The 23516-nt window shown below is 36.7% G+C and overlaps 5 protein-coding genes across 12 annotated transcripts; 4 read left to right on the top strand and 1 right to left on the bottom strand.

Moving 5' to 3' along the window:
* Nucleotides 1-675: 675 nt before the first annotated feature.
* Nucleotides 676-1170, bottom strand: LOC117621899 (bifunctional epoxide hydrolase 2-like). Its single transcript, XM_034352430.1, has one exon. The coding sequence runs from the start codon at nucleotides 1168-1170 to the stop codon at nucleotides 676-678; it is 495 nt and encodes a 164-aa protein (XP_034208321.1).
* A 1035-nt stretch (nucleotides 1171-2205) lies between these two features.
* Nucleotides 2206-6245, top strand: LOC117620765 (uncharacterized protein At4g26485-like). Of its 7 annotated transcripts, none has more exons than XR_004584852.1 (8): nucleotides 2206-2751; nucleotides 3004-3208; nucleotides 3670-4144; nucleotides 4370-4532; nucleotides 5286-5329; nucleotides 5468-5541; nucleotides 5721-5811; nucleotides 5923-5954. XR_004584852.1 is itself a non-coding variant. In XM_034350961.1 (8 exons), exons 1-8 carry the CDS (start codon nucleotides 2604-2606, stop codon nucleotides 6101-6103), a joined length of 1368 nt encoding a protein of 455 aa, XP_034206852.1. In that variant the 5' UTR covers nucleotides 2206-2603; the 3' UTR covers nucleotides 6104-6245. The 7 variants fall into 7 exon arrangements, 5 of the variants coding, with proteins under 5 accessions (XP_034206852.1, XP_034206853.1, XP_034206855.1 ...); XM_034350961.1 differs by having other exon boundaries at nucleotides 5481-5541; nucleotides 5923-6245; XM_034350962.1 differs by having other exon boundaries at nucleotides 3673-4144; nucleotides 5481-5541; nucleotides 5923-6245.
* A 6104-nt stretch (nucleotides 6246-12349) lies between these two features.
* On the top strand, nucleotides 12350-14000 carry LOC117620767 (uncharacterized protein At4g26485-like). Of its 2 annotated transcripts, none has more exons than XM_034350966.1 (3): nucleotides 12350-12386; nucleotides 13325-13529; nucleotides 13612-14000. In XM_034350966.1, the coding sequence occupies exons 1-3, from the start codon at nucleotides 12353-12355 to the stop codon at nucleotides 13982-13984; spliced, it is 612 nt and encodes a 203-aa protein (XP_034206857.1). In that variant the 5' UTR covers nucleotides 12350-12352; the 3' UTR covers nucleotides 13985-14000. The 2 variants fall into 2 exon arrangements, with proteins under 2 accessions (XP_034206857.1, XP_034206858.1); XM_034350967.1 differs by lacking the exon at nucleotides 12350-12386 and adding an exon at nucleotides 13028-13104.
* A 1885-nt stretch (nucleotides 14001-15885) lies between these two features.
* LOC117620768 (uncharacterized protein At4g26485-like) lies at nucleotides 15886-17594 on the top strand. The gene is made up of 3 exons (XM_034350968.1): nucleotides 15886-16103; nucleotides 16273-16477; nucleotides 16999-17594. Exons 1-3 carry the CDS (start codon nucleotides 15953-15955, stop codon nucleotides 17327-17329), a joined length of 687 nt encoding a protein of 228 aa, XP_034206859.1. The 5' UTR covers nucleotides 15886-15952; the 3' UTR covers nucleotides 17330-17594.
* Nucleotides 17595-20964: 3370 nt separating this feature from the next.
* LOC117621901 (probable glycosyltransferase At3g07620) lies at nucleotides 20965-23122 on the top strand. The gene is made up of 4 exons (XM_034352431.1): nucleotides 20965-21521; nucleotides 21632-21867; nucleotides 21970-22318; nucleotides 22460-23122. Exons 1-4 carry the CDS (start codon nucleotides 21321-21323, stop codon nucleotides 23120-23122), a joined length of 1449 nt encoding a protein of 482 aa, XP_034208322.1. The 5' UTR covers nucleotides 20965-21320.
* Nucleotides 23123-23516: the final 394 nt, after the last annotated feature.

Genomic DNA, 23516 nt, shown 5'->3' on the forward strand with positions numbered 1-23516 from the left:
TTTAAATAGATACTGTTGTATGGGTAATAAACCTACACCATACAGTAAATAATGTACAGTAAAGTAATTTCATAAAGTATGAGGGTTAATTCCACGTCATACTTTAAGTAAAAGTAAATTTGCGATAAAGTAAAGGCAATTATTGGTGGGTTCTTATCAACACCACAATCAAATATTATAATATTATTATACTGATATATTAGTGGAAAGCTAGATATATCACGTTGGCTTTTCTTCTTTCCACCTGCAATCTACACTGGTCATGAGTATTAAATTCTGTAGTTATTTTAATAATGTAATTAATTAAAGGAGATAGAGTGAGGCAGGGTACTTATCCCTTTATTTCGGTGGGTTTGCTGTTCTCAAAACAGGCTTTAGCACTTCTCTTGGGGTAAGTAGCAGAGAACACAGTGTAAACTAGCACAAAGGTCCCAATAATCTCAGCACCCAACCCAACTCCTTTGCTGTAGACTTGACTGAGCTCATTGGCTCCACCGCCCACCTCCATTATTGGCTTTTTCCTGTGCACCAGCAGAGCCACGGCTCCTCCCATTGACTCTCCCAAACCTCATTTTTCCTTTGTTCTCTCTGCTTTCACATATGTTTGTGAAGTGATTGGTACAATCATCCACTACATCATCAAAGTTTTTGACATAGCCTTCAAGCCTTGAGAATTTAAGATGAACTCCTCTTCATATTTGACACCTGGAACCTGCAAATATAGTAATCATCACCAAACAAGGCCCTGAAACCATCGACAGGCTTTCTCTTTGGGTTCCTGGGACTGAAGGCCATACTCATGTTGACCAAGGCCTTGACCCGGTCAGGCCTGAACAAGCAGAACCACCAGGCAATGACGGTGCCCCAGTCATGGCCGACCAAGAAGACTTGGTCAATACCCAGATGGTCAAGGAGGCCAATGAGGTCACCAACTATGTGCAGGGCTGAGTAGAAGGCAGGGGAAGGTGGTGCGTCGGTGTCACCGAAGCCTCGGAGGTCAGGGGCTATGCAACGGTAGCCCAAGGATGAGAGAGAAAGGAGCTGGTGGCGCCATGAGTACCAGAGCTCCGGGAATGCATGGAGGAAGAGCACAACTGGGCCTGTACCGATTGATGCTAGGTGCATGTTTATGCCATTTGTGCTTACTGTTGTGTGCTCAGTTTTCTCCATCTCTGTTGACTCTCTCTCTCTCTCTCTCTCTCTCTCTCTCTTTTTCTCTCTCTCCCTCTCTCTCTCTCTCTCTCTGTGCCTTGGTTTCTCTGTTTCTTGCTCTGTTATGTTTGGCTGGGTTTCATCAGAGAATTCAGCTGGTATTGTTAAAGCGAATTCGTGCTGATAACGTGTTATAAACTAAAGAGAAATTGGAGAGGGAATTGAGATAGAGAGAAAGTATAGAAACTGATCTCTTTATTGAAGGTTTCTATTCACGATTACAAATGAGGGGGAAGCCTTATTTGTAGGCAGAACATTGTGGTTGTTTGATCATTCTTCTTTGGCTTCATGTGGGTGTTGGCAAGCATCATCATTACCATTTTGGACTCCATATTCTTGACTTTACAACAGGCCTGCATTGATCCAACAAAGAACATGTTTTTTCCATAATCAACGCTTTACGCTTTTCGGTTTATGCCTAATTTTTTAGAGATATTTAGTTATATACTTATTTTTAGTAATATTGATATAGATAAACTTTACAACATTTAATTTCTATAAATAAACTCAAAAAATGATAGCTGGCTCTATTGAATTTAATTTTAATTATTAAATTACTTTGATATCCTATTGAGTGTTTTGGGTTTTTTATGAGGTTTTGAGGTTGAGCTTATTTGAAAAAATCGATGACAGTTTTATAATTTATAGGAAGTTCGAAGTCTCTTTCTTATGTTATAAATGAGTTTCGGGGTGTGTTTCTAAAGTCCATTTCATATGGGGTTTTTTTTATTTTAAAAATTTTAAATTTGGGCTCTTATATTGGGTATAATAATGAATCTCCTAATTTTTTTATCTGGTATAAGTGATATTTTACTTTAATCTAATCTATACTATAAAGAACGAATTCGAACTCAATGAAGAATGAGAGCACATTCGACCTAGCCAACTTAACTAAGCACCCCTATTGAGAGAAAGTTGATTGTAAATAAAGCAGTAGCGATGGCAATCCTCAAGGGATGCCTCTTTCTAGGCAGTGGAGAAAGGGGTTGTGACTAGTCGAATCACATTCTAAAGAAGTGGTCCAGGGCATAAAATAAAGGGTAACATAAAAAGATGGTGGCTTTACCCCTACGCCGACTACAATTGGAACCATTTGCAGCCCAGTAGAGTAGCGATGAGGTCCGGCAGGACTAACGCCTATCCTCCCTAGTTTTCGTTCTCAACAACGATGGACACCCGTGTCCCCCAAAAAACTAAGGCGATCGGGACAAGGTTCGACGTTTTTCCACCAGTGCAGCGTCTTTGGTTTCCCTTGCTTTCCTCTGTGTGTCGAGTGTGTCTTTACTTTTCCGGTTCTTTTCTAGTTGTCTTTGGGTGTCCTCACTAGTTTCTGGGGCACCGTCTATGGAATCTCTGATGTTAGAAAATAGAAAATAAATAAAAATTCAAGAATGGGTGAAAAACAGATATGGATAGGACACTACTCTAGCTCTCATAAGATATTGTTGGTTGGAGAGGGAGACTTCTCATTTTCTGCTTGTTTGGCTCGAGCTTTTCGCTCTGCCACTAACATGGTTGCAACCACTCTTGAATCGGAAGGTACATTAATTTTTCAAGTATACCCTGTTTTTATTTTTATTTTTTGTTTTTTTGTTTTACATTAGCTAATTAATTTGATCAATATTTTAAATATGCCAACGGGTCTAACCCAATGAAAAAAAATATTGACTTGTAGACCAAAGATCTCAAGTTCGTGGTTAGGGTGTGCGTGTGAGAACCCCACTCTCTAATTTAGATTATCGCTTGTACTAAAAAAATAATTTAATATTAAAATAAATGTTGGAAGTCCAGATACTCTATTGAAGGAACATTGGAGCAGTGAGGCACATGTGGATGAGTTGCAGAGAAGAGGATGCAAAGTGTTGCATGAAGTTGATGTATATGACATGGACCAGCATCCCACCCTTATGTTCATGAAATTTGATATGATCGTCTTCAACTTTCCTCATGCAGGCCATGACTATTGGCTATGCGAAAGAGACAATGAGCTCATACGGTAAGTGACCAAGCAGATCAAACTTGTCACAAGTATTCATATCAGGGATGCTTTAATTTCCAATAGTCTTGATCCATTAATGGTGGCATCCATTAGGTGTCGTAGTAGGGTTGGATTAGCATAATCCAATCTCGTACTAAAAAATGAAATAAAAGATAATCCCATCATAATCTCATTAGCTATAATTTTGTAAGTTCACTTATCCTATGAAAAAAAAGAAGATGAGGTACATAATCTCACTACTCCAAATCTGGGACCCCAAACCCACAATCCGGGAGTCAGGAACGTGGACCATGACGCTAATTAAGCTCTTAGTTGTAATCCCGAGTGCAATTCAATCCAATTTTTGTTATCAAGCATGACCTACTCTTATTGATTTTCACATGTATTTGTAATTAATACTATTAGTTACTTCATACTCTGCTCTTAGTGATCAGTTTGGGGTTTCAATTGAATTTTAGAAGGCACAGGGGTTTGCTAGAAGCATTTTTCCGAAGTGCCAGTGGGATGCTGGTCGAAGGTGGGGAAATTCATGTTTCACACAGAGAAGACTACCCTTATGATAAATGGAAGTTGAAGGAGCTTGCTAAGAAAGCCGGCCTGGTTTTGAAAGAGAAAGTGTGGTTCGAAAAGTCGGACTACCCTGGGTACCACCAGAAGAGAGGTGGAGGCATCAAAAGCAACAAAACATTTCCTCTCAAAGAATGTTACACCTTCAAGTTTTCACTGAAACATGAAACAAGTGTCCTTGATTCAGAAGAAGCAACTTCAAAATTGCAGAGGAAGCTAGAGGAATTACACCTTCCCCAGCACAAAACATTTATTCCTCCAAATCACATCCATGTTCCTGAATCTGAAAGATTCAAGTTGACTTTTGGAAGTTTTGGGGCTGCTGACTTTGTCAGTGGTCCTGAGACTGATAAGAGCTCGCATATTGTAAGCTTCCTATTTTATCAGATCTTCGCATATTCGCATACTGTAACTGCTTATATATATTTTTTGCATTGATGCAATTTCTCTCTCTCTCTCTCTCTCTCTCGTCCCCATTGTGTCTGTCTACTTGTCAATTCATATTCTCCATGTATGTCTCTGTTGTTTCCTTTGTCTTAACATTCTCACAAACTCAGTCTTGGGTCTTTTTGCTCTGTGGGGTTTGCGAAGATGAGTGGATGTGGGTTGAGGGTTTCAATCTCAAACAGAGTGAGGAAGACGATCCAGGACATCAAGGAGATAACGGGAAATCATAGTGAGGAGGAAATCTATGAAATGCTCAAGAGATGTTACATGGATCCCAACGAGACCGCCCAGAAGCTTCTCTATCAAGGTACCTACAATTGCTTTTTTGCTTTGCTCCTTTTGCTAAAGTTCTGATTATTTGTTCTGTTTCATGTGGGTTTTATTTGATTTTTGATCATGCGGGAAGTGGGAATTGAGTTGGGTTATTGATTTGCTGTAATGGATTTTCAATGTTTGTGACTTAGTTGGATTCTCATATCATCTCAGGATTTGAGCTCACACTTTGTTGGTTCATAGCAATCATGTTCAGGCATTTCAGAATGACTTTTTTTTGGCCGTACATTTCAGAATGGCTAGTGCATCACGTCCGGTACATTTAGAAAATTTGAACTTAATTTTACCCTAAACTTGTGGCTATTTTTGGGGTGCAGAAGTAAGCTCCAACTTGCACTTATATGAAAATACTTCTCTCCTTTCCGTGTAAGTAGAAACTCCCAGTATGACATGTGTACATAAGTTTTTTTGGTATGTGTTTTTAATGAATTATTTTGGCATATATGTCAAACCGTGATTTGCAAGGAGGAGCATCTCCTTAACTTGTCATTGCAATTTGCAATGGGCTCTGTGAAGTGGTCTTTTCCTTGGATAGGGTTTGATTTTTAACTGAATAATGCTTCCCTCCTTCTTGCCTAATGATGTAACTCAACCACAATCTGAGACGTGTCTAGTATTATTGTCTTGGAGTATAAACTCCAACTAGGTGGACTTCTTGCTCCATCTATTTTGTTTTGTTTTGTTTTTTCTTTAAACTGAAATAATACTCGTATGTATTGATCTGCAGATCCATTTCATGAGGTCAAAGGGAAACGTGACAAGAGAAAAGAGGTAAGAAATTCTAAATATGAGCTGATCAGTTAATTGGCGGGTAAGGTAGGTTGTCTCGTTAAGCAACTCGTTTTATGTTCTTTGTTAAATACAAACATATATTTAATTATTATTTCTTCAAATTTAAATACCAATTAGTTGTCTCTTCCAGAAACTGAACAACATAGAGTCTGCAGAGTCGCCGTGGAGATCTGGAATGCAGGGACGGGAAGGTAAGAGCGATTGGTTGGGTGAATTTCTCACCTCGTTATATGTCACATGGCAAGTGAAATTAGAACGTCTTTGAGGGTCACTATTGCTTGCGTTTTTTCATTTTAACCTGGTCGATTAGGGCACACACTCATACATATATACCAACCAAGCTAACTTCAATTTGTGTACTTCTTGGCAGATGCTGGTGATGGTGGAAATTCCGCTCCTCGAGTTCCCTCTCTTCCAATCTCTCGTAAGACAAAAAATAAACAGCGGAGTCTGGTAACAAGGTGGCAATCATTTTAAAACCCCAACGCCTTTTTATAATTTTTGTGGCCAGTTTGTCTTGAATGCAGTTTGTATTGGGTTGTAAAACTAACATGTTTAAGTATCATTTGCAGCTCTCGACCGATCATTGTGGATGGTCCTACCAATGTGGCTGATGGATGGTCGCCTGTTGTGCTTCCCTCCCATTTATCTGGATGGGATTTATGCACATCAGCCGATGGATGGTCTGATGTGCATCCCTCCCATTTATATGATGGATGGTCTGATGTGCATGCTACTGGATGGGAATTGTAATTTTATTTCAGTACGTAGGAAGTGGAGGGGGAATATTACGTTGGATTTTGCTCGGACTCAAATCATTTTTTTCCTTGACTCTTCATACTCAAATTTTAAGTTCGCCACTTTATTAAGAATGATTTAAGTTTAATTTTTTTCATGGATATCTTTTCTTCATTTAATCTTTATAAATAACTTCATAATTTAATTTTTTGGACAATTTAACCTTAAAAAATTAAAATTCTATAAATATAATTTTATTTGAGAAATAGGTGGATATTTATAGAGCTGGAGTGAGTTTTGAGGTTGGATATGATCTAGATTAATTTAAAATATTATTTTAACCGTTGAATTTAAATTTCAGCAACATGATCTATTTATTACCGTTAAGATAACTTGGATTTAATATGGATAGTTGATTTGGGTTACTATTGGAATAAAAAAGAAAAAGGAAAAAAAAAAGAGTTGTGATAGTAGTGCGTGACAACTTCTGCAACACTATGGTGCAGGCCCCATTATTTCCTCTTTTCACATGGGCTGCATCATGGCTGAGTGGGCTCCATACAAAAAAAGAAAAAAAAAAAGAAAAAATGGAGACTTTGGAAAAACCCAAAGGAGAGGGAAATTTTTAAAAGAAGTCAAAATTGACAAAATTGCCCTTATTTATTTTTGGATTTCCTAAGGAATCCTTTACATTTGCATGTTTTTTATTTGAAAGTTGATAGGTTTTTCTTTTTTAAAAAAAAAAGCTTTGGTTTTTTCCAAAAGTGAAAGTTTTTTTGTGACTAAAACCTAAATTTACTATAAAAAAAAAATACAGTCCAACTTGAACACATGATCACATGGTTGGGTAAAGGCAATGCCAACCACTAAGCTACTTTTTCTTTAAAGAACAAAGTCAGAGATTACGAAATATGAGAAAAAATAATCTAACATAGATTATATTCGAGAGATATTTGATCTTTAACGAATTTAAATTTCAAATTTCAGCCATTGGATATATTTATTACCGCTAAAATAGCTTGGATTTAATATGAATCTTTGATTTGGGTTACTGTTGGAATAAAAAAGAAAAAGAAAAAGAAAATGTTGTGATAGTAGTGCGTGACAACTTCTGCAACACTATGGCGCATGCCCCATTATTTTCTCTTTTCACATGGGCTGCATCATGGTTGAGTGGGCTCCACCAAAAAAAAAAAAAAAAAATACTGTCCAACTTGAACACATGATCACATGGTTGGGTAAAGGCAATGCCAACCACTAAGCTACTTTTTCTTTAAAGTACAAAGTCAGAGATTACGAAATATGAGAAAAAATAATCTAACATAAATTATATTCGAGAGATATTTGATCTTCAACGAATTTAAATTACAAATTTCAGCCATTGGATATATTTATTACCGCTAAAATAGATTAGATTTAATATGAATCTTTGATTTGAGTTACTGTTGGAATAAAAAAGAAAAAGAAAAAAAAAAGTGTTGTGGCAGTAGCGCGCCACAACTTCTGCAACACTACGGCGCAGGCCCCATTATTTCCTCTTTCCACATGGGTTGCATCATGGCTTAGTGGGCTCCACCAAAAAAAATTAGACTGATATTCTAACCCAAGTTTGAGTTTTCCCAAATTTTAGCCCCTTACTTTTCTTGGGTTGTAAGATGATTTTGGTTAGAATTCATGATTTTTTGGGTTTGGCATGATGGATTGGAGATAGCCTAAGAGCATCTCCACCCCAAAGGGCAAGGGCAAGGGCAAGGCAAGATTTGTCACTATTCATGTGAATAGTGGCAGCCCTTGCCTTTTGTGTTTCCACCCCAAAGGGCAAGGACAAGGGCAATTACTATTCACTTAAATTTATTTCTATTTTTTTTTATACTTAAACCATTAATTTTGATAAGATCTTTGGTTGCCACATGTTATTATTTATTATAAAATTTCTCATCTCAAATTTCAGATAAAATTTTAGGATTAAATTGCCACGTGTCCATATTTATTATAAAATTCACATCTCACTCATCATACAATTGAAATACTCCCAGTCCTCATAGTCCGACACAATTGAATAAAAGGACGACTCAATGATTGGCGGAGCTGATTCCACCAGATCACGACGTGGGTGTGTATTTTCCTTCGGAGGACGTAATAGTGCCATTATTTCCGACACGAAACACATCACTGGAACCAACTGCGGACATTGTTCACTTGAGGAGCCATGTGTAATGGTTTTCCTCTTTTCTGTTTTGCCTTGAATAATCTATTAAAAAAATGAAATTGAGATGCAAGAAATATAAATAATAATAAAAAGACATTAAATTGAATTAAATGGCAATTAAATTTTTTTTTACCTTGTCAGCAAGATTTTGACCACTTCGAACATTTGTCCACGACCCTCCGGCTTTGATGGAAGAGACTATTTGTATTTTTACACAAATGGAATTTTGTTGTCGAAAATTTGGTGTGGAAAGTAAAAAATATTGGAAGAAGATGAATTTGTATGAAGATTTGGTGTGGAAAGTGAATAATATTGGTAGGTATTTATAGAAAAAAAATCTCAGAATTTTTTGATATTTTTTACAAATTTATTTTAGCCAAAAAATTGACCGCCGTTGGATTGGATAAGATTTTTAGATCGAAGGCTCCAGGAGAAGTCACGTGGCTTGTAGCTATTGGTTTCTGGCAGCTGTGGGTCAGGGTAAGAAATTCAAATTTTTACCGTTGGCGCTTGCATTCCACGCTCCAACAGTAAAAAAATTTTGATTTTCTTGCGCTAACGTCATGTTAGTAGCCGAAGGCAACTGTACGAGCTAGATCTGCCCGTGGACTTGCCTGGGCTCATGGGACCCCACCCTTGTCCTAGCTGGACTTAGCGAACTAGAGCTACTCCTTGGGCCTAGGGCCCCCTCTTGCGGTGGAGGTGCTCTAAGAAGTCTCAAAACCAAGATGCCATTTGGAGAGGGAAAGGAGGAGAGCAGGACTGCATACCACTATGTTAAACCCCCATTGGCTGATGGTCCTAATATAAGTTTGTAATGGGTTCAAGATAATTTGAGAAGTTAGAAATGTGGCCTAAACACCAAGCATGGGATGAAATGTCCTAATAATAAAGGGCAATTTATATTGTTCTCTTTTACAATTTTTTTTTTTTTGTCTAACTTCGAAAGTAGAGTAGGGGGATGGTGTGGTGATGCGTGGTGCACACGCACTTGAACACATGATCACATGGTTAGGTAAAGGCAATGCCAACCACTAAGCTACTTTTTCTTTAAAGTACAAAGTCAGAGGTTACGAAATATGAGAAAAATAATCTAATATAGATTATATTCGAGAGATATTTGATCTTTTATTGATCGTATCCCAAAAAGTTTCTAATTGTATGGTTATCAAATGGGTATATCATATAAATAAATAAAAAAGGGTATTGATAAACTGATAAAATTAGCATCATTTTTCAACTATGATGGATGCATGTATTATCATGTCATGTTTGTCACATGAATGTATTATCATGTCATGTCTGTCACATGAATGTATTATCATGTATGTTATAGTGTTATTGGTCGGAGATAACAAATTGATATCCCTATTTCATGAAAGTGTTTCTCCTCCTAGTCGGGCAACACATTGCTTGCTCTCAAGTGTTAGGTTGAGAATGTGACCAACTTCCTTGAGTTAAATATTGGGGATGCCCATCTTTCTCTTTCCATACTGTGGAGAACTTTGAGGTAGTGGAGACTAGACTTGGCAAACGGGTCGAATTTGTTGTGTTTGTGTCAACTCGTTTGAAGGGACATGACCCGTTAAGTTAATGAGGAAAAAATACTAGACACACGCATAACTTGTTACAACTTGAGAATGACACGACATGACCCGTTTCACCCGTTACTAATTAAAAAAGAAAAAGAAAAAGAAAAGCCCTAATGCACGAACATAACACAAACCCATTCGTTTTTGTTTTGCACTCTTAAGGCAGTCGACTTGCCCTCTCAATCTCATCCATCCTGCCTCAAAAGTGTAACTCACCAGTTGGCCGAAAAAGAATGAGAAGAATGTGGAGAAGTTGGTCGAAAAAAGGGAGGAGTATTGGCTTTAGTGGACGCTCCCATCGTAGTAAAAGAAGGAAGAAATACTGATAGTAAAATTCTCGAATGGGGTGACAAAGATGCTCTCTTTTAGTTAAACTAACCAACTTAGGCTAAAGAAGTATATTTCAGTTGGTTGAGTTGTTTCACCTCCATCCATGTGGACAGAAGTTCGAAACTCTATAGCACCCAATGAATATTTGTGTAAACCCACTCCTCTAATTGCTTGAACTAAAAAAAATATTATTTTTTATAAATAAGCCCATTTGAGCATAACATATTATACAAAAACCCATATAAAGCCTATTTGGAGAGAAAAACCCAAAACTAGCAACTAGTCATTTTATAATGGATAATGTTATTTAGACACACAAAATTGACAACATTAACTTACCACCTTATGTGACAGCTGATGTGAATATGTCACGTCACTCAAATGTGGCCACCTGTATTTTTGTTTTTTCCTTTTCAAATTAAATAATTTATATTTTCAACTTTTCTTCTTCTTCGTTGTATCCCTTTGGCTGCCCTTCTCCTTCCCTTTTGGCCTCTCATGCTCCTGCGATTTCTATAACAACTCTCCCTCTAAAAAGAAAACCAATTCTTTGATTCAACAAACCCAACTGTACAAATCAATTAATCAAGAAAATCCGAATTGATTCTCAAAAATCTAAATGCCTATTTCACTAGCTATCTAGAAAATCCGAAAATCCGAAAGAATTTTAAAGCCTTGGTGTGTTGCTAGGAATGGGGTATTAGCTTTCCAATCAAATGGGCAGTCTGGTGAAGGATAGAAGCCGAACAATTCCCAAAATATGAACTATTTTTATTTTAAAAATGAATGTTCCTCCAAGATGGATTGATGCGATTTGTCGAGTTTTTCATGTGGCTTGGTGGTGCTTGGAGATGTGGCAAGCAGTGCACCGGTGTTATTGGATTTGATGGAGGAAGGGAGTGTTGGGTAGAGAACGAACCTGCAGCAGGCTACAACGTACAGATGCTAGGGTTAATTATAATTGGTTCTAAGTGTGTTTAAATTTTGTAAGAACCAATTAGAAAATAATAAGTGGCTAATTTTCAAATTTCCTCCCCAAATAAGCTCTATAAGGATTTTTGTATAATATGTCATATTAAAATGAGCCTATTTGTGAAAATTTCCCAAAAAAAAAAAAATTGATCGACTTAGCATCTAAATACATGACTTTTTATTTTTTGTAAAATATAAAATGCCTCAACTTTTATATATGCCCAAAGCCATCAAAATCAGTGGACTGGCCTCGATTTCAGTACGCCATATATCTCCTCTCAACCGAAAATTCAACAAAATCTCACTAATATATGTATTTATTTATTTTTTTAAAGGTAAAAATTGAAATTATTAATTTACTTTTAAAATTAATAGAACAATTGACAAATTTGAAAGTCAATAACAAGAGTAAACCATGAGTAAAAATAGGAGGACTACATAATCGAATTGAGAGACCCAAAAGTGAAATTTAGGTACAAATTAAGGGCCTAAACCTCACTTGATTTGATCTACCTATTTTATCTTTTTTAGTTCTAAAATTTTTAAAACTAAAATGCCAAAAAAGAAAAAAAAGAAAGGAAAAAAAAAGAAAATAAATTCTCACACACGTAAGCATGTGTCAAGGAATTAGTATATATATAAAGTTATTGGTAAGCCTCGGAGAATAATCAAACCAAAAAGAAAAAAGCCAGTACTAGAATTCGAATCCTATGTGTTACTTTAAGCAGTGGTGGTACATGAAATTCAGTAGTGAGGGGCCAAACCAGCACCGTCAAGGAGAAAAAGAGTAGAGAGAGAAGGAACAAAATAACTAGCAGAGAGAGAGGGAGGGCAAAGAGAGCAGAAATAATTAAAAGGTAAAGGAAAATTGGGCTGATGGAGTTCTTTTAAGAAAAGTGTGGGCTTATTTGACTTAAAGTAATACATAATATGTAGGCCATGACCTATAGTGGTCATTAGGTGGGTGTGCTAGGCCCACAGTTGAAATCCTTTCCTGCATTATGTGGCATTTGGCCATTTGTCATAAAAAAATAGACTATACATACACTATTAAAGTGCTACGGAGATTCGAATTATAAATCATTTCACTGATCTGTAAGTTCAGGTCATTTTTCATTAGCCTAAATTCCGTTAACTTGGTGTGCTACCGGGCCATTAGTTATGGTTTATTGGAGAAGCTCCCCTAGGCTGAAAGGTGAGACTAAACCTATAGACAGAGATTTGGATAACAAGCAGCTGCCGCACATCTTGGGAAATAGGCAGTCTTCCTGACCAAGGAGAATTGAAGTTTCTCTTTCTTCCTCGTTTGTTTTCTATTTTATTCTTGAGTGTGCGAGTTCGGTATATTTGGAATTTTGAATTTGTATTATTTTGTACCCCATCTTCGAACAACACGGAATATAAAGCCTTTGTTTGGTTTGTTTTATAATGAAATCCTTTCGTCTTCTTTGCATCAACATGGAGAATAACTGATCACCAAAATCCAGCCATTTCTCGTTCTTCACCAGCCCAGTGCAAAACCTGCACTTGTGTCTGTTGTAGATCATTTTTTTTTTCTTTCTAAAATCAGTTGAACAGAAATTCTTATCTTCCAACTTCACATATTCTTGCCTCCCTCCTCCTCCACTACTCTTAATCACAAAATACTTTTCATCTTCTCTCTTTTTTATTAGTTTTTTAGAACTTACCATCTGTATTGAATTTGAAAGTCTTCTCATAAATCATTGGAGAAACTTGAGTGTATAAATCAATAATGGGTCGTAAAAAACAGAGACGGATAAGATGGATACGGCACTACTCTAGCTCTCATAAGATATTGTTAGTTGGGGAGGGAGACTTCTCTTTTTCTGCTTGTTTGGCTCGAGCTTTTCGCTCTGCCACTAACATGGTTGCTACCACCCTTGAATCTAAAGGTACATTTTGCAAGTATATATATGTATACAGATTTTCTCTTATGCAGATATCTACAACTACCCTTTTATGCTTTTTCTCCCGGTTTACAATGGCGTTCGCATAGGAGAATATAACTGTATATATGTATTAGGAAATGGCCAACCATTACCTTACCCTGTTCTCAATTTTTTGTTTTAGATTAGCTAATTGACTTGATCAATATATATGATAAAATTTCAGATACTCTATCGACAAAACATTGGAGCAGTAAGGCACATGTGGATGAGTTGAAGAGAATAGGATGCTTGGTGTTATATGAAGTTGATGTAGATGACATGGACCAGCATCCCACCCTTATGTGCATGAAATTTGATATTATCATCTTCAACTTTCCTCATGCAGGCCATTACTCCTGGCTATGCGAAAGAGACGATGAGCTCATACAGTAAGTCCAATCTCAACATTTACAGTAATTACGACATTATATAGTCCAATCTCATCACTAATTTGGGATTCAAATGGATTAGAAAGCACAGGGAATTGTTGAAAGCATTCTTCGAAAGTGCCCGTGGGATGATCGGCGAAGGCGGGGAAATTCATGTTTCACACAGGGATGACTACCCCTATAATCAATGGAAGTTGAAGGAGCTTGCTGAGAAAGCCGGCCTGGTTTTGAAAGAGAAAGTGTGGTTCGAAAAGTCGGACTACCCTGGCTACCACAACAAGAGAGGTGGAGGCATCCAGAGCAACAAAAAATTTCCTCTCAAAGAATGTTACACCTTCAAGTTTTCTCTGAAATCTGAATTCACTACTCATGAATTAATGCCTTCTAGCAGCCAAACAACCAGCATTCTTGATGATGATATATCATATGCTTTAAATGGTATGCATTTGAAGTAACAGCCATAAATGTATGGAAAGCAGAACAGAACATATATGTGCTATATATATGGATTTGTAATTAAGGATTTAATACTGAACCACAGTATACGTATGCAAAACAAAGCTATAGATGGATTGTGTTTCCTTTTCATGTTACATGCATTTTGCCATTTTGCTAAATACCCTCATCGAATCTGAACAATTGTAAACCGTTAATTGATTCACTCATCAAACTTGAACAATTGTGAACCGTTAATTGATTCACATATAGATTCTGTTGCTTAAAACTATTTGAACATGTAATATATACACATACATACATAACCATACAGTCATTACCATAAACACATTATATTTGCATGTGGGCATGCTTGCATGTGCCCATGTGGCATAAGTAATATATTGGTATCAAATATTCATGGGTTGGGCTTAAAAATTTTAGCTCACCAATATTTCACTAATAATACATATTGTTCATAGCATAACGGAGTGATTAGCAATATTAACTTATGTGATTAATTATAATTATCTTCGACAAGGTCAAAAATGAGGGGCAAAAAGAAGACGAATGGCTGGTTTGGAAGTCCTTTTAAGACTGTTAAAAGCCTTCCATAGCTTGGCCACAAAATGCACCGGAACCTCCATGAAACCAAGCAAGTAATTTAGGGCAACAATTGAATCTATTTAATAGAAATTAGAACGATGGGGCTTGTGAAGAGCGTGATACGTAGTCCATTGCAGGAGGATGTTGAGACAAAGAGACACGACACCGCTTTCTGGGTCTCGTCACGCTTTTGGCGGGAACCCCCCTTGCAGAGAAACATATTTTATTTTTGTTTTTTTTACTATAAAATTAAAATTATTAAAGTTTAATCAGATGTTTAGCCAATATTGTTCAAATGTAATGTTAGCTTTTTCTCATTAATAATAATAATAATGAAGCTCAAATTGCAAAATTCTACTAAAATTAGTAGATGAAATTCTACATACCAATATTTGCAACTACCATATATGAGAACCATGTTATCTCTTCAAAACATTTGCAATTATATCGACATACGTGCACACTTCCTTTTTCTTTTTCTTTTTCTTTTTTGTCTTTTTTTTTCTTGATACATGCAATATTGGGGAGGGAAGAATCGAACATAGAATATCAAGTGCATAGATAAATGCCTTAATTACTTGAGCTACAACTATCTTGCCCTCCTCTATCTCGTTTTGATGATGTTAAACTTTTATAACTTAATTGTTAATGTGTAGTAAAAAAAAAATTCCTTATGGATGAATTAAATGAAGAAGTTCGCTCTACTTTAATTACTCTTTGAAAATGACCTGCAAAATAGTAACAATCAATAGGATAAACAATGGTTTGGTGTTTGCCAAGGGCCCTTCAATACTTAAGTTAAAAAAAATATATCTCAAGGAGATATGTGTTTTTCATGAAAGTTGCAGGAGGATTTTGGAATTGATTACCTTTTTTGTATATTCCTTGGCTACAAATAGGGGAATTATCTTGTAGCCATCTTTGGAATTATTAAGGGCCCTTTATTTAAGTATATGGATGAGATTATGGAAATTGATAGCTAATTAAATGAGAATTTAATCAACATAACTAATGTGATCTAGGACGGGTTTGATATTTATTTGCATTTCCACTTGACATCATTGGAGTGGTCGTGAAATTATTTGTTCTTACAAATGGATCAAAACTATAACGAGAGAAACTACTAGCTTTAAATAAGGACTAAAGTGAAAAACGAGTCACACAACAATGACCATAACATAATTTGACCTTTTTCCAGAACAATCTGCAGCTCAAGAGGCCCAAAACACCCACAAACCCAAAGCCCAACAATGACTCCTCTCAAATGTATAGCTGCTGTTCTTTAAAGGTGCGAGCTTTTTTTCCTTTGCTTGTGAGAGAGTACTTTGGGGTCTCCTCTCTTGTGAGCACGTTTGAGCAGTGATCTTTCATCAGAATCAGAAATGGGTAGTGGTAGGGAGAGATGGATTGAACACTACAGTAGCGCACAAGAGATATTGCTGGTTGGTGAAGGAGACTTTTCATTCTCTGCTTGTTTAGCTCGAACATTTGGCTCTGCTTGCAACATGGTGGCAACTTCTCTCGAATCTCAAGGTACATTTTTCAAAAACACAACTTTTATGTTCATGGGTACTCTTTAAGATGTGACCAATAAATCTTTGTTCATTTTCAGCGGTACCTCTGTTTTTTGGTGCAACCATTTTTGGGGTTTCTTTATTTTTTGTTTTTCAGTGATTAATTTGATGAAAGATTCAATTTTTAGGTTCTTTAAGGGCCAAACATTGGAGCTGTTTGTCACACTTGAGTGAGTTGAAGAAGAGAGGGTGCTTGGTGTTGCATGATGTTGATGTGTATGAGATGGACCTCCATCCCGCTCTGCAATGGAGGAAATTTGATGTCATCGTCTTCAACTTTCCTCATGCAGGCCATTTCCCCTGGCTACGTGAAAGAAACCCGCAGCTCATTCAGTAAGTGACCCTAAATTAATTAACTAGAACAAATAATTAGTAGTCTGTTGTACACAGGTGTCAACCCTAACAGTTTGTTTTGATTGGATTGTATTTGTATGAGATTTGTGCAGCTTAAGTTTCTTAATTACCCTTTCCAATAATGAATGATTATAAATGCTCAACATTTTTCTACTACACAAGTCCCTCTTCTATATTCTTTTGGAAAATCATCATCATCATTCAGATCTATCAACAAAACCAGTGATGAATTCATTGTAATGTATGAACTGGTGAAGAATTCGACATTTTATTGAAGAAGAGGTGGAGAATTTTATTTGATTGGTATCATATCCAAGGATGCTATATTTTCCCAATTGTCTTATCAGGTGTTTCATGGCTAATCAATGTTATTCAATGCAGTGGTGAAGCTGCAGGCCTATAATTAGTTACTTTTGCTAGCATATAGTATTCTTAATTAGTTACTTAGTTTCCCTACCTTGGGGGCTAATTGATTTGGGCGTTGAATTGAATGGAAGCAGAATGCACAAGAACTTGTTGAAAGCCTTCTTCGAAAATGCCCGTGGGATGCTGAGGGAAGGCGGGGAAGTTCATGTTGCAACCAGAGATGACTACCCGTATAACAGATGGAATGTGGAGGAACTTGCAGAGGAAGCAGGCCTGGTTTTGATGGAGAAAGTGTGGTTCAAAAAATCGGACTACCCGGGTTACCAGAACAAGAGAGGGGGTGACATCAAGAGCAACAAAACGTTTCGTCTCAGAAATTGTTTCACCTTCAAATTTGCTCTGCAACAATATGAGGATGACTATACTTGTGATGAAATGTCTGTTTGCAGCGACGACTTTATATGATTATGTGAAGTGTTTGGTAGTCTAGTATCCTTTTGAAGCAGAAGGTGGTGGTGATGCATTAGGCCTATGGAGAGGATATCATCGATCAGATCTCTCTTTTGCTTGCTTTGAATACTTTTGGTAGTTTGAATATTTTTGGTTTTGTGCGTATGGCTTTGTAAAAGATTTGATCGTAAGCCATATGAGGCATGCAAGCTGTGGGCCTGTAAAAATACACCTATTTTGATGTTAATGCTGTAGATTGCTACTTGATTGTATTAGTTATGACAAATGTCCTTGAATTTACAATAGAGTTTTATTTTGATATTGACTTTTCTATTTAAAACTGAGGAGAAGCTCTTCCTTAAAATCAATGGAGTTTTGACACTTGTCAAATCTAAGCAATATTGACAGAGTTTTCAAAAAAATATATATATATATATAAAAAAGGTAAGTGTCAAAACAACATTGATTGTAAGAAGGAGCTCCTCCTCGATTTTAAGGAGTCAAATTTTTTTCCTTTCATAATCTTCACATTTTCATTTGCCCTTCAATTCATCTTATTTAAAATTTAGAAACCTTAAAAAATAAGATTAAATCAGTAAAAGTAAAAATTTTAAAATTTTACCTATAGGCTATACCCAACCCCTCCACCTCCCCTTACCTCAGTCGCCACTCTAGTTTTGAAAAAAAATTCCATTAGTTTTTCATTAAAACACACAAACAAATAAAAATATTCTCAAACTTTTCATCTTCTTGTCTCCCTCCTCCTGTACTACTCTTGATCACAAGATACTTTTCCTCTTCTCTCTTTATTAATTTTGTTGGAAACTACCATCTGTATTGAAAGCCTTCATTTAAGCACAGTCCGTTTAGCTCTCTCAGTGCTATTATATAAAGTGAAATAAATCATTCCAAACGAATACAATATTTGCAGAAACTTGAGTTTAAATCAATAATGGGTGAAAAAAACAGACAAATAGGACACTACTCTAGCTCTCAAAAGATATTGTTGGTTGGTGAGGGAGACTTCTCATTTTCTGCTTGTTTGGCTCAAGCTTTTTGCTCTGCCGCTAACATGGTGGCTACCACTCTTGAATCTGAAGGTACATTTTTCAAATATACCTTGTTTTAAATTTTCTTTTTTTTGTTTCACCTTAGCTAATTAATTTGATCAATAAATTAAAAAAAAAAAATTTGAATTTCAGATACTCTATTTACGGAACATTGGAGCAGTGAGGCACATTTGGAAGAGTTGGAGAGAAGAGGATGCTTGGTGTTATATGAAGTTGATGTGTATGAAATGCACCAGCATCCCACCCTTATGTGCATGAAGTTTGATATTATCATCTTCAACTTTCCTCATGCAGGCCATTACTCTTGGCTATGCGAAAGAGATGATGAGCTCATACAGTAAGTGACCAAGTTGATCAAATTTGTCATAATTGTTTTCATATAACCGAAGCTTTCATTTCCAATTATCTTGTCATATATATCGCATGGTTAATCAATTTTGTATAATCCAATGGCAGCTTGGTTTAAGCTCTTTATTGATTTTTCATATGCTATATATGTATTATACACATTGATATCTTGTTTTGGTGGTTCGGTTTGTACTGGATCGGAATTGAGTCCAAGCTAGTACTTATGAGCTTCGTCACTCTAAATGGGACTCCTAATATACAATATGTTGGTATGTTGTCTCAACATTTATAAGTTTGCTAAATAGCGATTAGGACATTAGTATCCAGACCGAGCCACTAAACGAGGTTAGTTACTTAATTACTCTGCTCTTTAGTGATCAATTTTGGGGGGTTCTATTTAGGGCTGGCAATGGGTCGTGTCGTGTCGGGTTCGTGTCGTGTCGGAATAATAAACGTGTCAAGAATGCTCAACCCGAACCCAACCCATTTAATAAACGTGTCGTGTCGGGTTCGGGTCGTCTTTTATCGTGCGGGTTTCGAGTCGTGTAACGGGTTCATAAATAATAACATGCATGTTACAAAACCCACAACCGAAAAAATTTAAATTAAAAAAAACAGAGAGAGTAGAGAAAATATAAGGAAAAGAAAGAAAAAAAAAAGATAGAGAGATGAGAGAAGAGAGAAGGAAAAGAAAGAAAGAAAAATAGAGAGAGAGAGAGAGAGAGAGAGAGAGAGAGAGAGATTGAAGGAAAGAAAGAAAGAGAAAAGAAAGATGAGAGAAAACTAAAGAGAAAGAAAAGAAAGAAGAAAAAAAAAAAGGAGAGAAGAGGAAAGGAAAAGAGAGAAGAAGAAAAAAAGGGAGAAAGAAGAAAGAAGAAAGAACGAAAAAAAAAGAAAAAAAAAAAGAAGAGGAGAAGAGAGACCGAAAAGAAAGGAAAACACAAAAGAAAAAGAAACATTATAAATATCAAAAGGTATACTATAAAATCACAAAATTGTTTGTAGCATAGTGGATAAGGTGTTTGAGAGAAATGAAGATGGTAGGAGTTCGAAACCCCTTGTGTGTGTTTTGAAATCTCCATTTGTCTTTATTTTTTAGTGGGTTAGCGGGTTGTACACGGGTTGACACGACCCGTTTAATAGAGTTGACCCGAAATGTATCGGGTCGTAATCCGAGTCGTGCGGGTTGAAATTGCCACCCCTAGTTCTATTGAATTAGAATGCACAGGGATTTGTTGAAAGCATTCTTCAAAAGTGCCCGTGGGATGCTCAGCCAAGGTGGGGAAGTTCGTGTATCGGGTCGTATCCGAAATTGCCACCCCTAGTTCTATTGAATTAGAATGCACAGGGATTTGTTGAAAGCATTCTTCAAAAGTGCCCGTGGGATGCTCAGCCAAGGTGGGGAAGTTCATGTTTCACACAGGGATGACTACCCCTACGATCTATGGAAGTTGAAGGAGCTTGCAGAGAAGGCCGGCCTGGTTCTGAAAGAGAAGGTGTGGTTTGAAAAGTCGAACTACCCTGGCTACCACAACAAGAGAGGAGGAGGCATCCAGAGCAACAAAAAGTTTCCTCTCAATGAATGCAACCAAACAACTAGCACTCTAAGTGATAATATATCAGATGCTTTAAATAGTATGAATTTAGAGTAAAAGGCATGCATGAAGCATATAAACATTTGAAGTAAAAAGGCATATATTGTATCCTTTCATGTTATAGTTGGTTATTTAAATGCACTTTGCTAAATATCATCGCCGATCCACATGTACGTGGATGACTGTGAACTATTGGTTAGCGCGAGATCCAGCACCGACGGTAGTGAAGCCTGGGTTTCTAATAGATTCTGGTGCTTAAAACTATTTGAAAATGTAATTTTAAAGAGTTGCCCTTGCGTAGACGGTGGTTTGTGTTGTCTAGTTTTCATAAAGGTGATATTATATTAGATGCTTTGTTGTTGATGCAAAAGACAGTGGTCTCGAGCATCTCAAAATCTGATTATCTTGTGTTTGAAGAATCAACAGGACCAATAGCAAATAACAAAAACTTAATGGTTGATAAGCCTCAGCCATTTATGTGACACTTATCTCCTTGTGCTAATAGAGTTCTGCTGTATCATGACTTCTGTAAAAGCAAATACAACTCTCGTCTAGAGAGTAAGGTTTTGAGACCGTAGTTTCAATGGTTACATGACACCAGATGACTAAATCATGTTTTAAATCTTACTAGGTTTTGCTTTCTTGATTTGTACATTCCATAAATTCCATGTCGGTTACCAGTTGTTAGAAGATACCAGATGCTGCTGTTGTGAGAGTCCCAACATTTTTTCTTAAATATTTAGATATATTTTATTCTTTTATTTAATATTACCTCTCAATTGAGATACCATTAATTAGGTAAATCACCCATTAATGATCCCCACATGCATGAGAGATCAAATTATATATTAAGTGAAAAAATTGATGAGGAAAAAACTTGTTGACAATTTACAACAATACATGTATTTCATAGGTATTTACAGCATTATATGTTCTAAAAGACAATGTGTGCTTGTGTGTGTGAGATAGAGAAAGTGAGAGGAGGAGGGAGAGATGAAGCAGGTTTACAGAAGATATCCAAATGCAGTTGTGTTTGCTATGGCTTCCATTGCTATGGTTTATATGGTTCTGATAAAGGGTTCAAAAGGAACATCTTGGTTTGATTTTCCGCCGTCTCCATTTCCAGGGTTGAGTACCAGTGTAGATAGGAAATCTGATTCTGCATTGACATTCAACAACATTTCATCACACATGGTATTCTACTTATTCAAGTTTGGTAATTTTATCAGTTGGTTTTTATTTTCTGCAGAATTTCATCATGTTGCAAACCTGTTTAACCAAGTTTTACCAATTTAATCTTGTAGGATACAGCAAGAAGGCAGAAGGCATTGCCTGATCTTGAAAGGAGCTACATTGGTAATTCTTTTTCGAAAACAGATAAGCAGAAGGGAGATGTAAACCTGGAGAGACTTGAAGCTGGTCTAGCTACTGCCAGAGCATTGATAAGGGAAGCAACATCAAAATTCAACCATTCAGCTCTTGAAGACGCAGATTATGTTCCACAAGGCGATATATACAGGAATGCTTACGCATTTCACCGGTACTCAATGCTCGCAACAAGAACCTTTGAATTTTTCAATAAATCCTAGTAATTAAATTGTCTTACTCTTCAGTTCTGTCTTAATTTGTTTCAACTATGTAGGAGTCACCTCTTAATGGAAAACTTGTTTAAGATATATGTCTATGAAGAGGGAGAGCCACCTATATTTCACAATGGCCCTTGCAAGAACATATACTCTATGGAGGGGCTCTTCCTTAGCTTCATGGAAACTGATACCAAGTTCCGGACTCTGGACCCTGACAAGGCTCATGTCTATTTTCTTCCATTCAGTGTTGTGATGATCATTGAGTACCTGTTTCATCCAATTATTCGTGACAAAGCTGTTCTAGAGCGCACCGTGGTTGATTATGTTCGTGTCGTATCGAATAAGTATCCATTTTGGAACAGAAGCCTTGGAGCTGATCATGTCATGCTTTCTTGCCATGATTGGGTAAATTTCTTACTAACTAGTACTTCTAACTTAAATTTGGCTAGATTGTTAATCCGGATCACATATTGAAACAAAAATCGACATGATCAATGGTTCAAATTCACAATAGAGTAATTAGTAGGCTTATTTGCTTTTGTATAGGGGCCAAGGGCAACATGGTATGTTAAACAACTATACTTTGTTGCCATCCGTGTACTATGCAATGCGAATACTTCTGAGCACTTCAACCCTAAGAAAGATGCATCATTTCCTGAAATCAACCTGGAAACAGGTGACATAACCGGTCTAGTTGGTGGCTTGCCTCCCTCCGAACGTACAACCCTAGCGTTCTTTGCAGGACACATGCATGGTCGAATTAGGCCATTACTTTTCCAACATTGGAAAGAGAAGGACAAAGATTTGCTGGTCTATGAAACACTCCCCGAAGGGGTTTCATACCATGACATGCTGAAGAAAAGCAAGTACTGCATTTGCCCAAGTGGCCATGAAGTTGCAAGTCCACGAATTGCAGAGGCAATATATGCAGAGTGTGTTCCAGTTTTGATATCACAGCACTATGTTCTGCCTTTCAGTGATGTGCTCAATTGGGAGTCCTTCTCTGTTCAAGTTTCGGTAAGCGAAATTCCACATCTGAAAGAAATCTTAATGGGGATCCCTGAAGAGCAATATAGAAGAATGCAGAAGAGAGTTAAGCAAGTGCAAAGGCATTTTGTGGTGAACAGTCCCCCCAAGAGATTTGATGTTTTTCATATGATTATTCATTCAATCTGGCTTAGGAGACTGAATGTCCGCATTTATGGTTGATTTTCAAATGATTTCTATGCTTTAATTAATTACATCATCTGATATCGACTTCAGTCATCCAATACTTGGGTATCATTTAACAGTTTTCCCATTCTAATAATAGTTAAAACAAATAAATAATTGGCCGAACATTATAATAATAATGTGCTGCACAAAGGTTATTGTTGTGTCCAAAAAGTCGACCCATATTGCATGGAAAAGAAAGGTTAATGGACAACTGAGTCAAAAGACAAATGTATTTCCACTGGTCAACCTTTCATGAAGATTTGAAAAGGTTGGATTTTTGTAAACAACCCACTAGTATAGTGGTTTAGTGAAAATATTCTCCAAAGAGAGGTCCTGGGTTCGAATCTTAGCATATACATAGTGTATGTGAGTTTCGTATGTTATCGCC

Source organism: Prunus dulcis, chromosome 3, assembly GCF_902201215.1.
Source record: "Prunus dulcis chromosome 3, ALMONDv2, whole genome shotgun sequence".
Lineage (NCBI taxonomy): Eukaryota > Viridiplantae > Streptophyta > Magnoliopsida > Rosales > Rosaceae > Prunus > Prunus dulcis.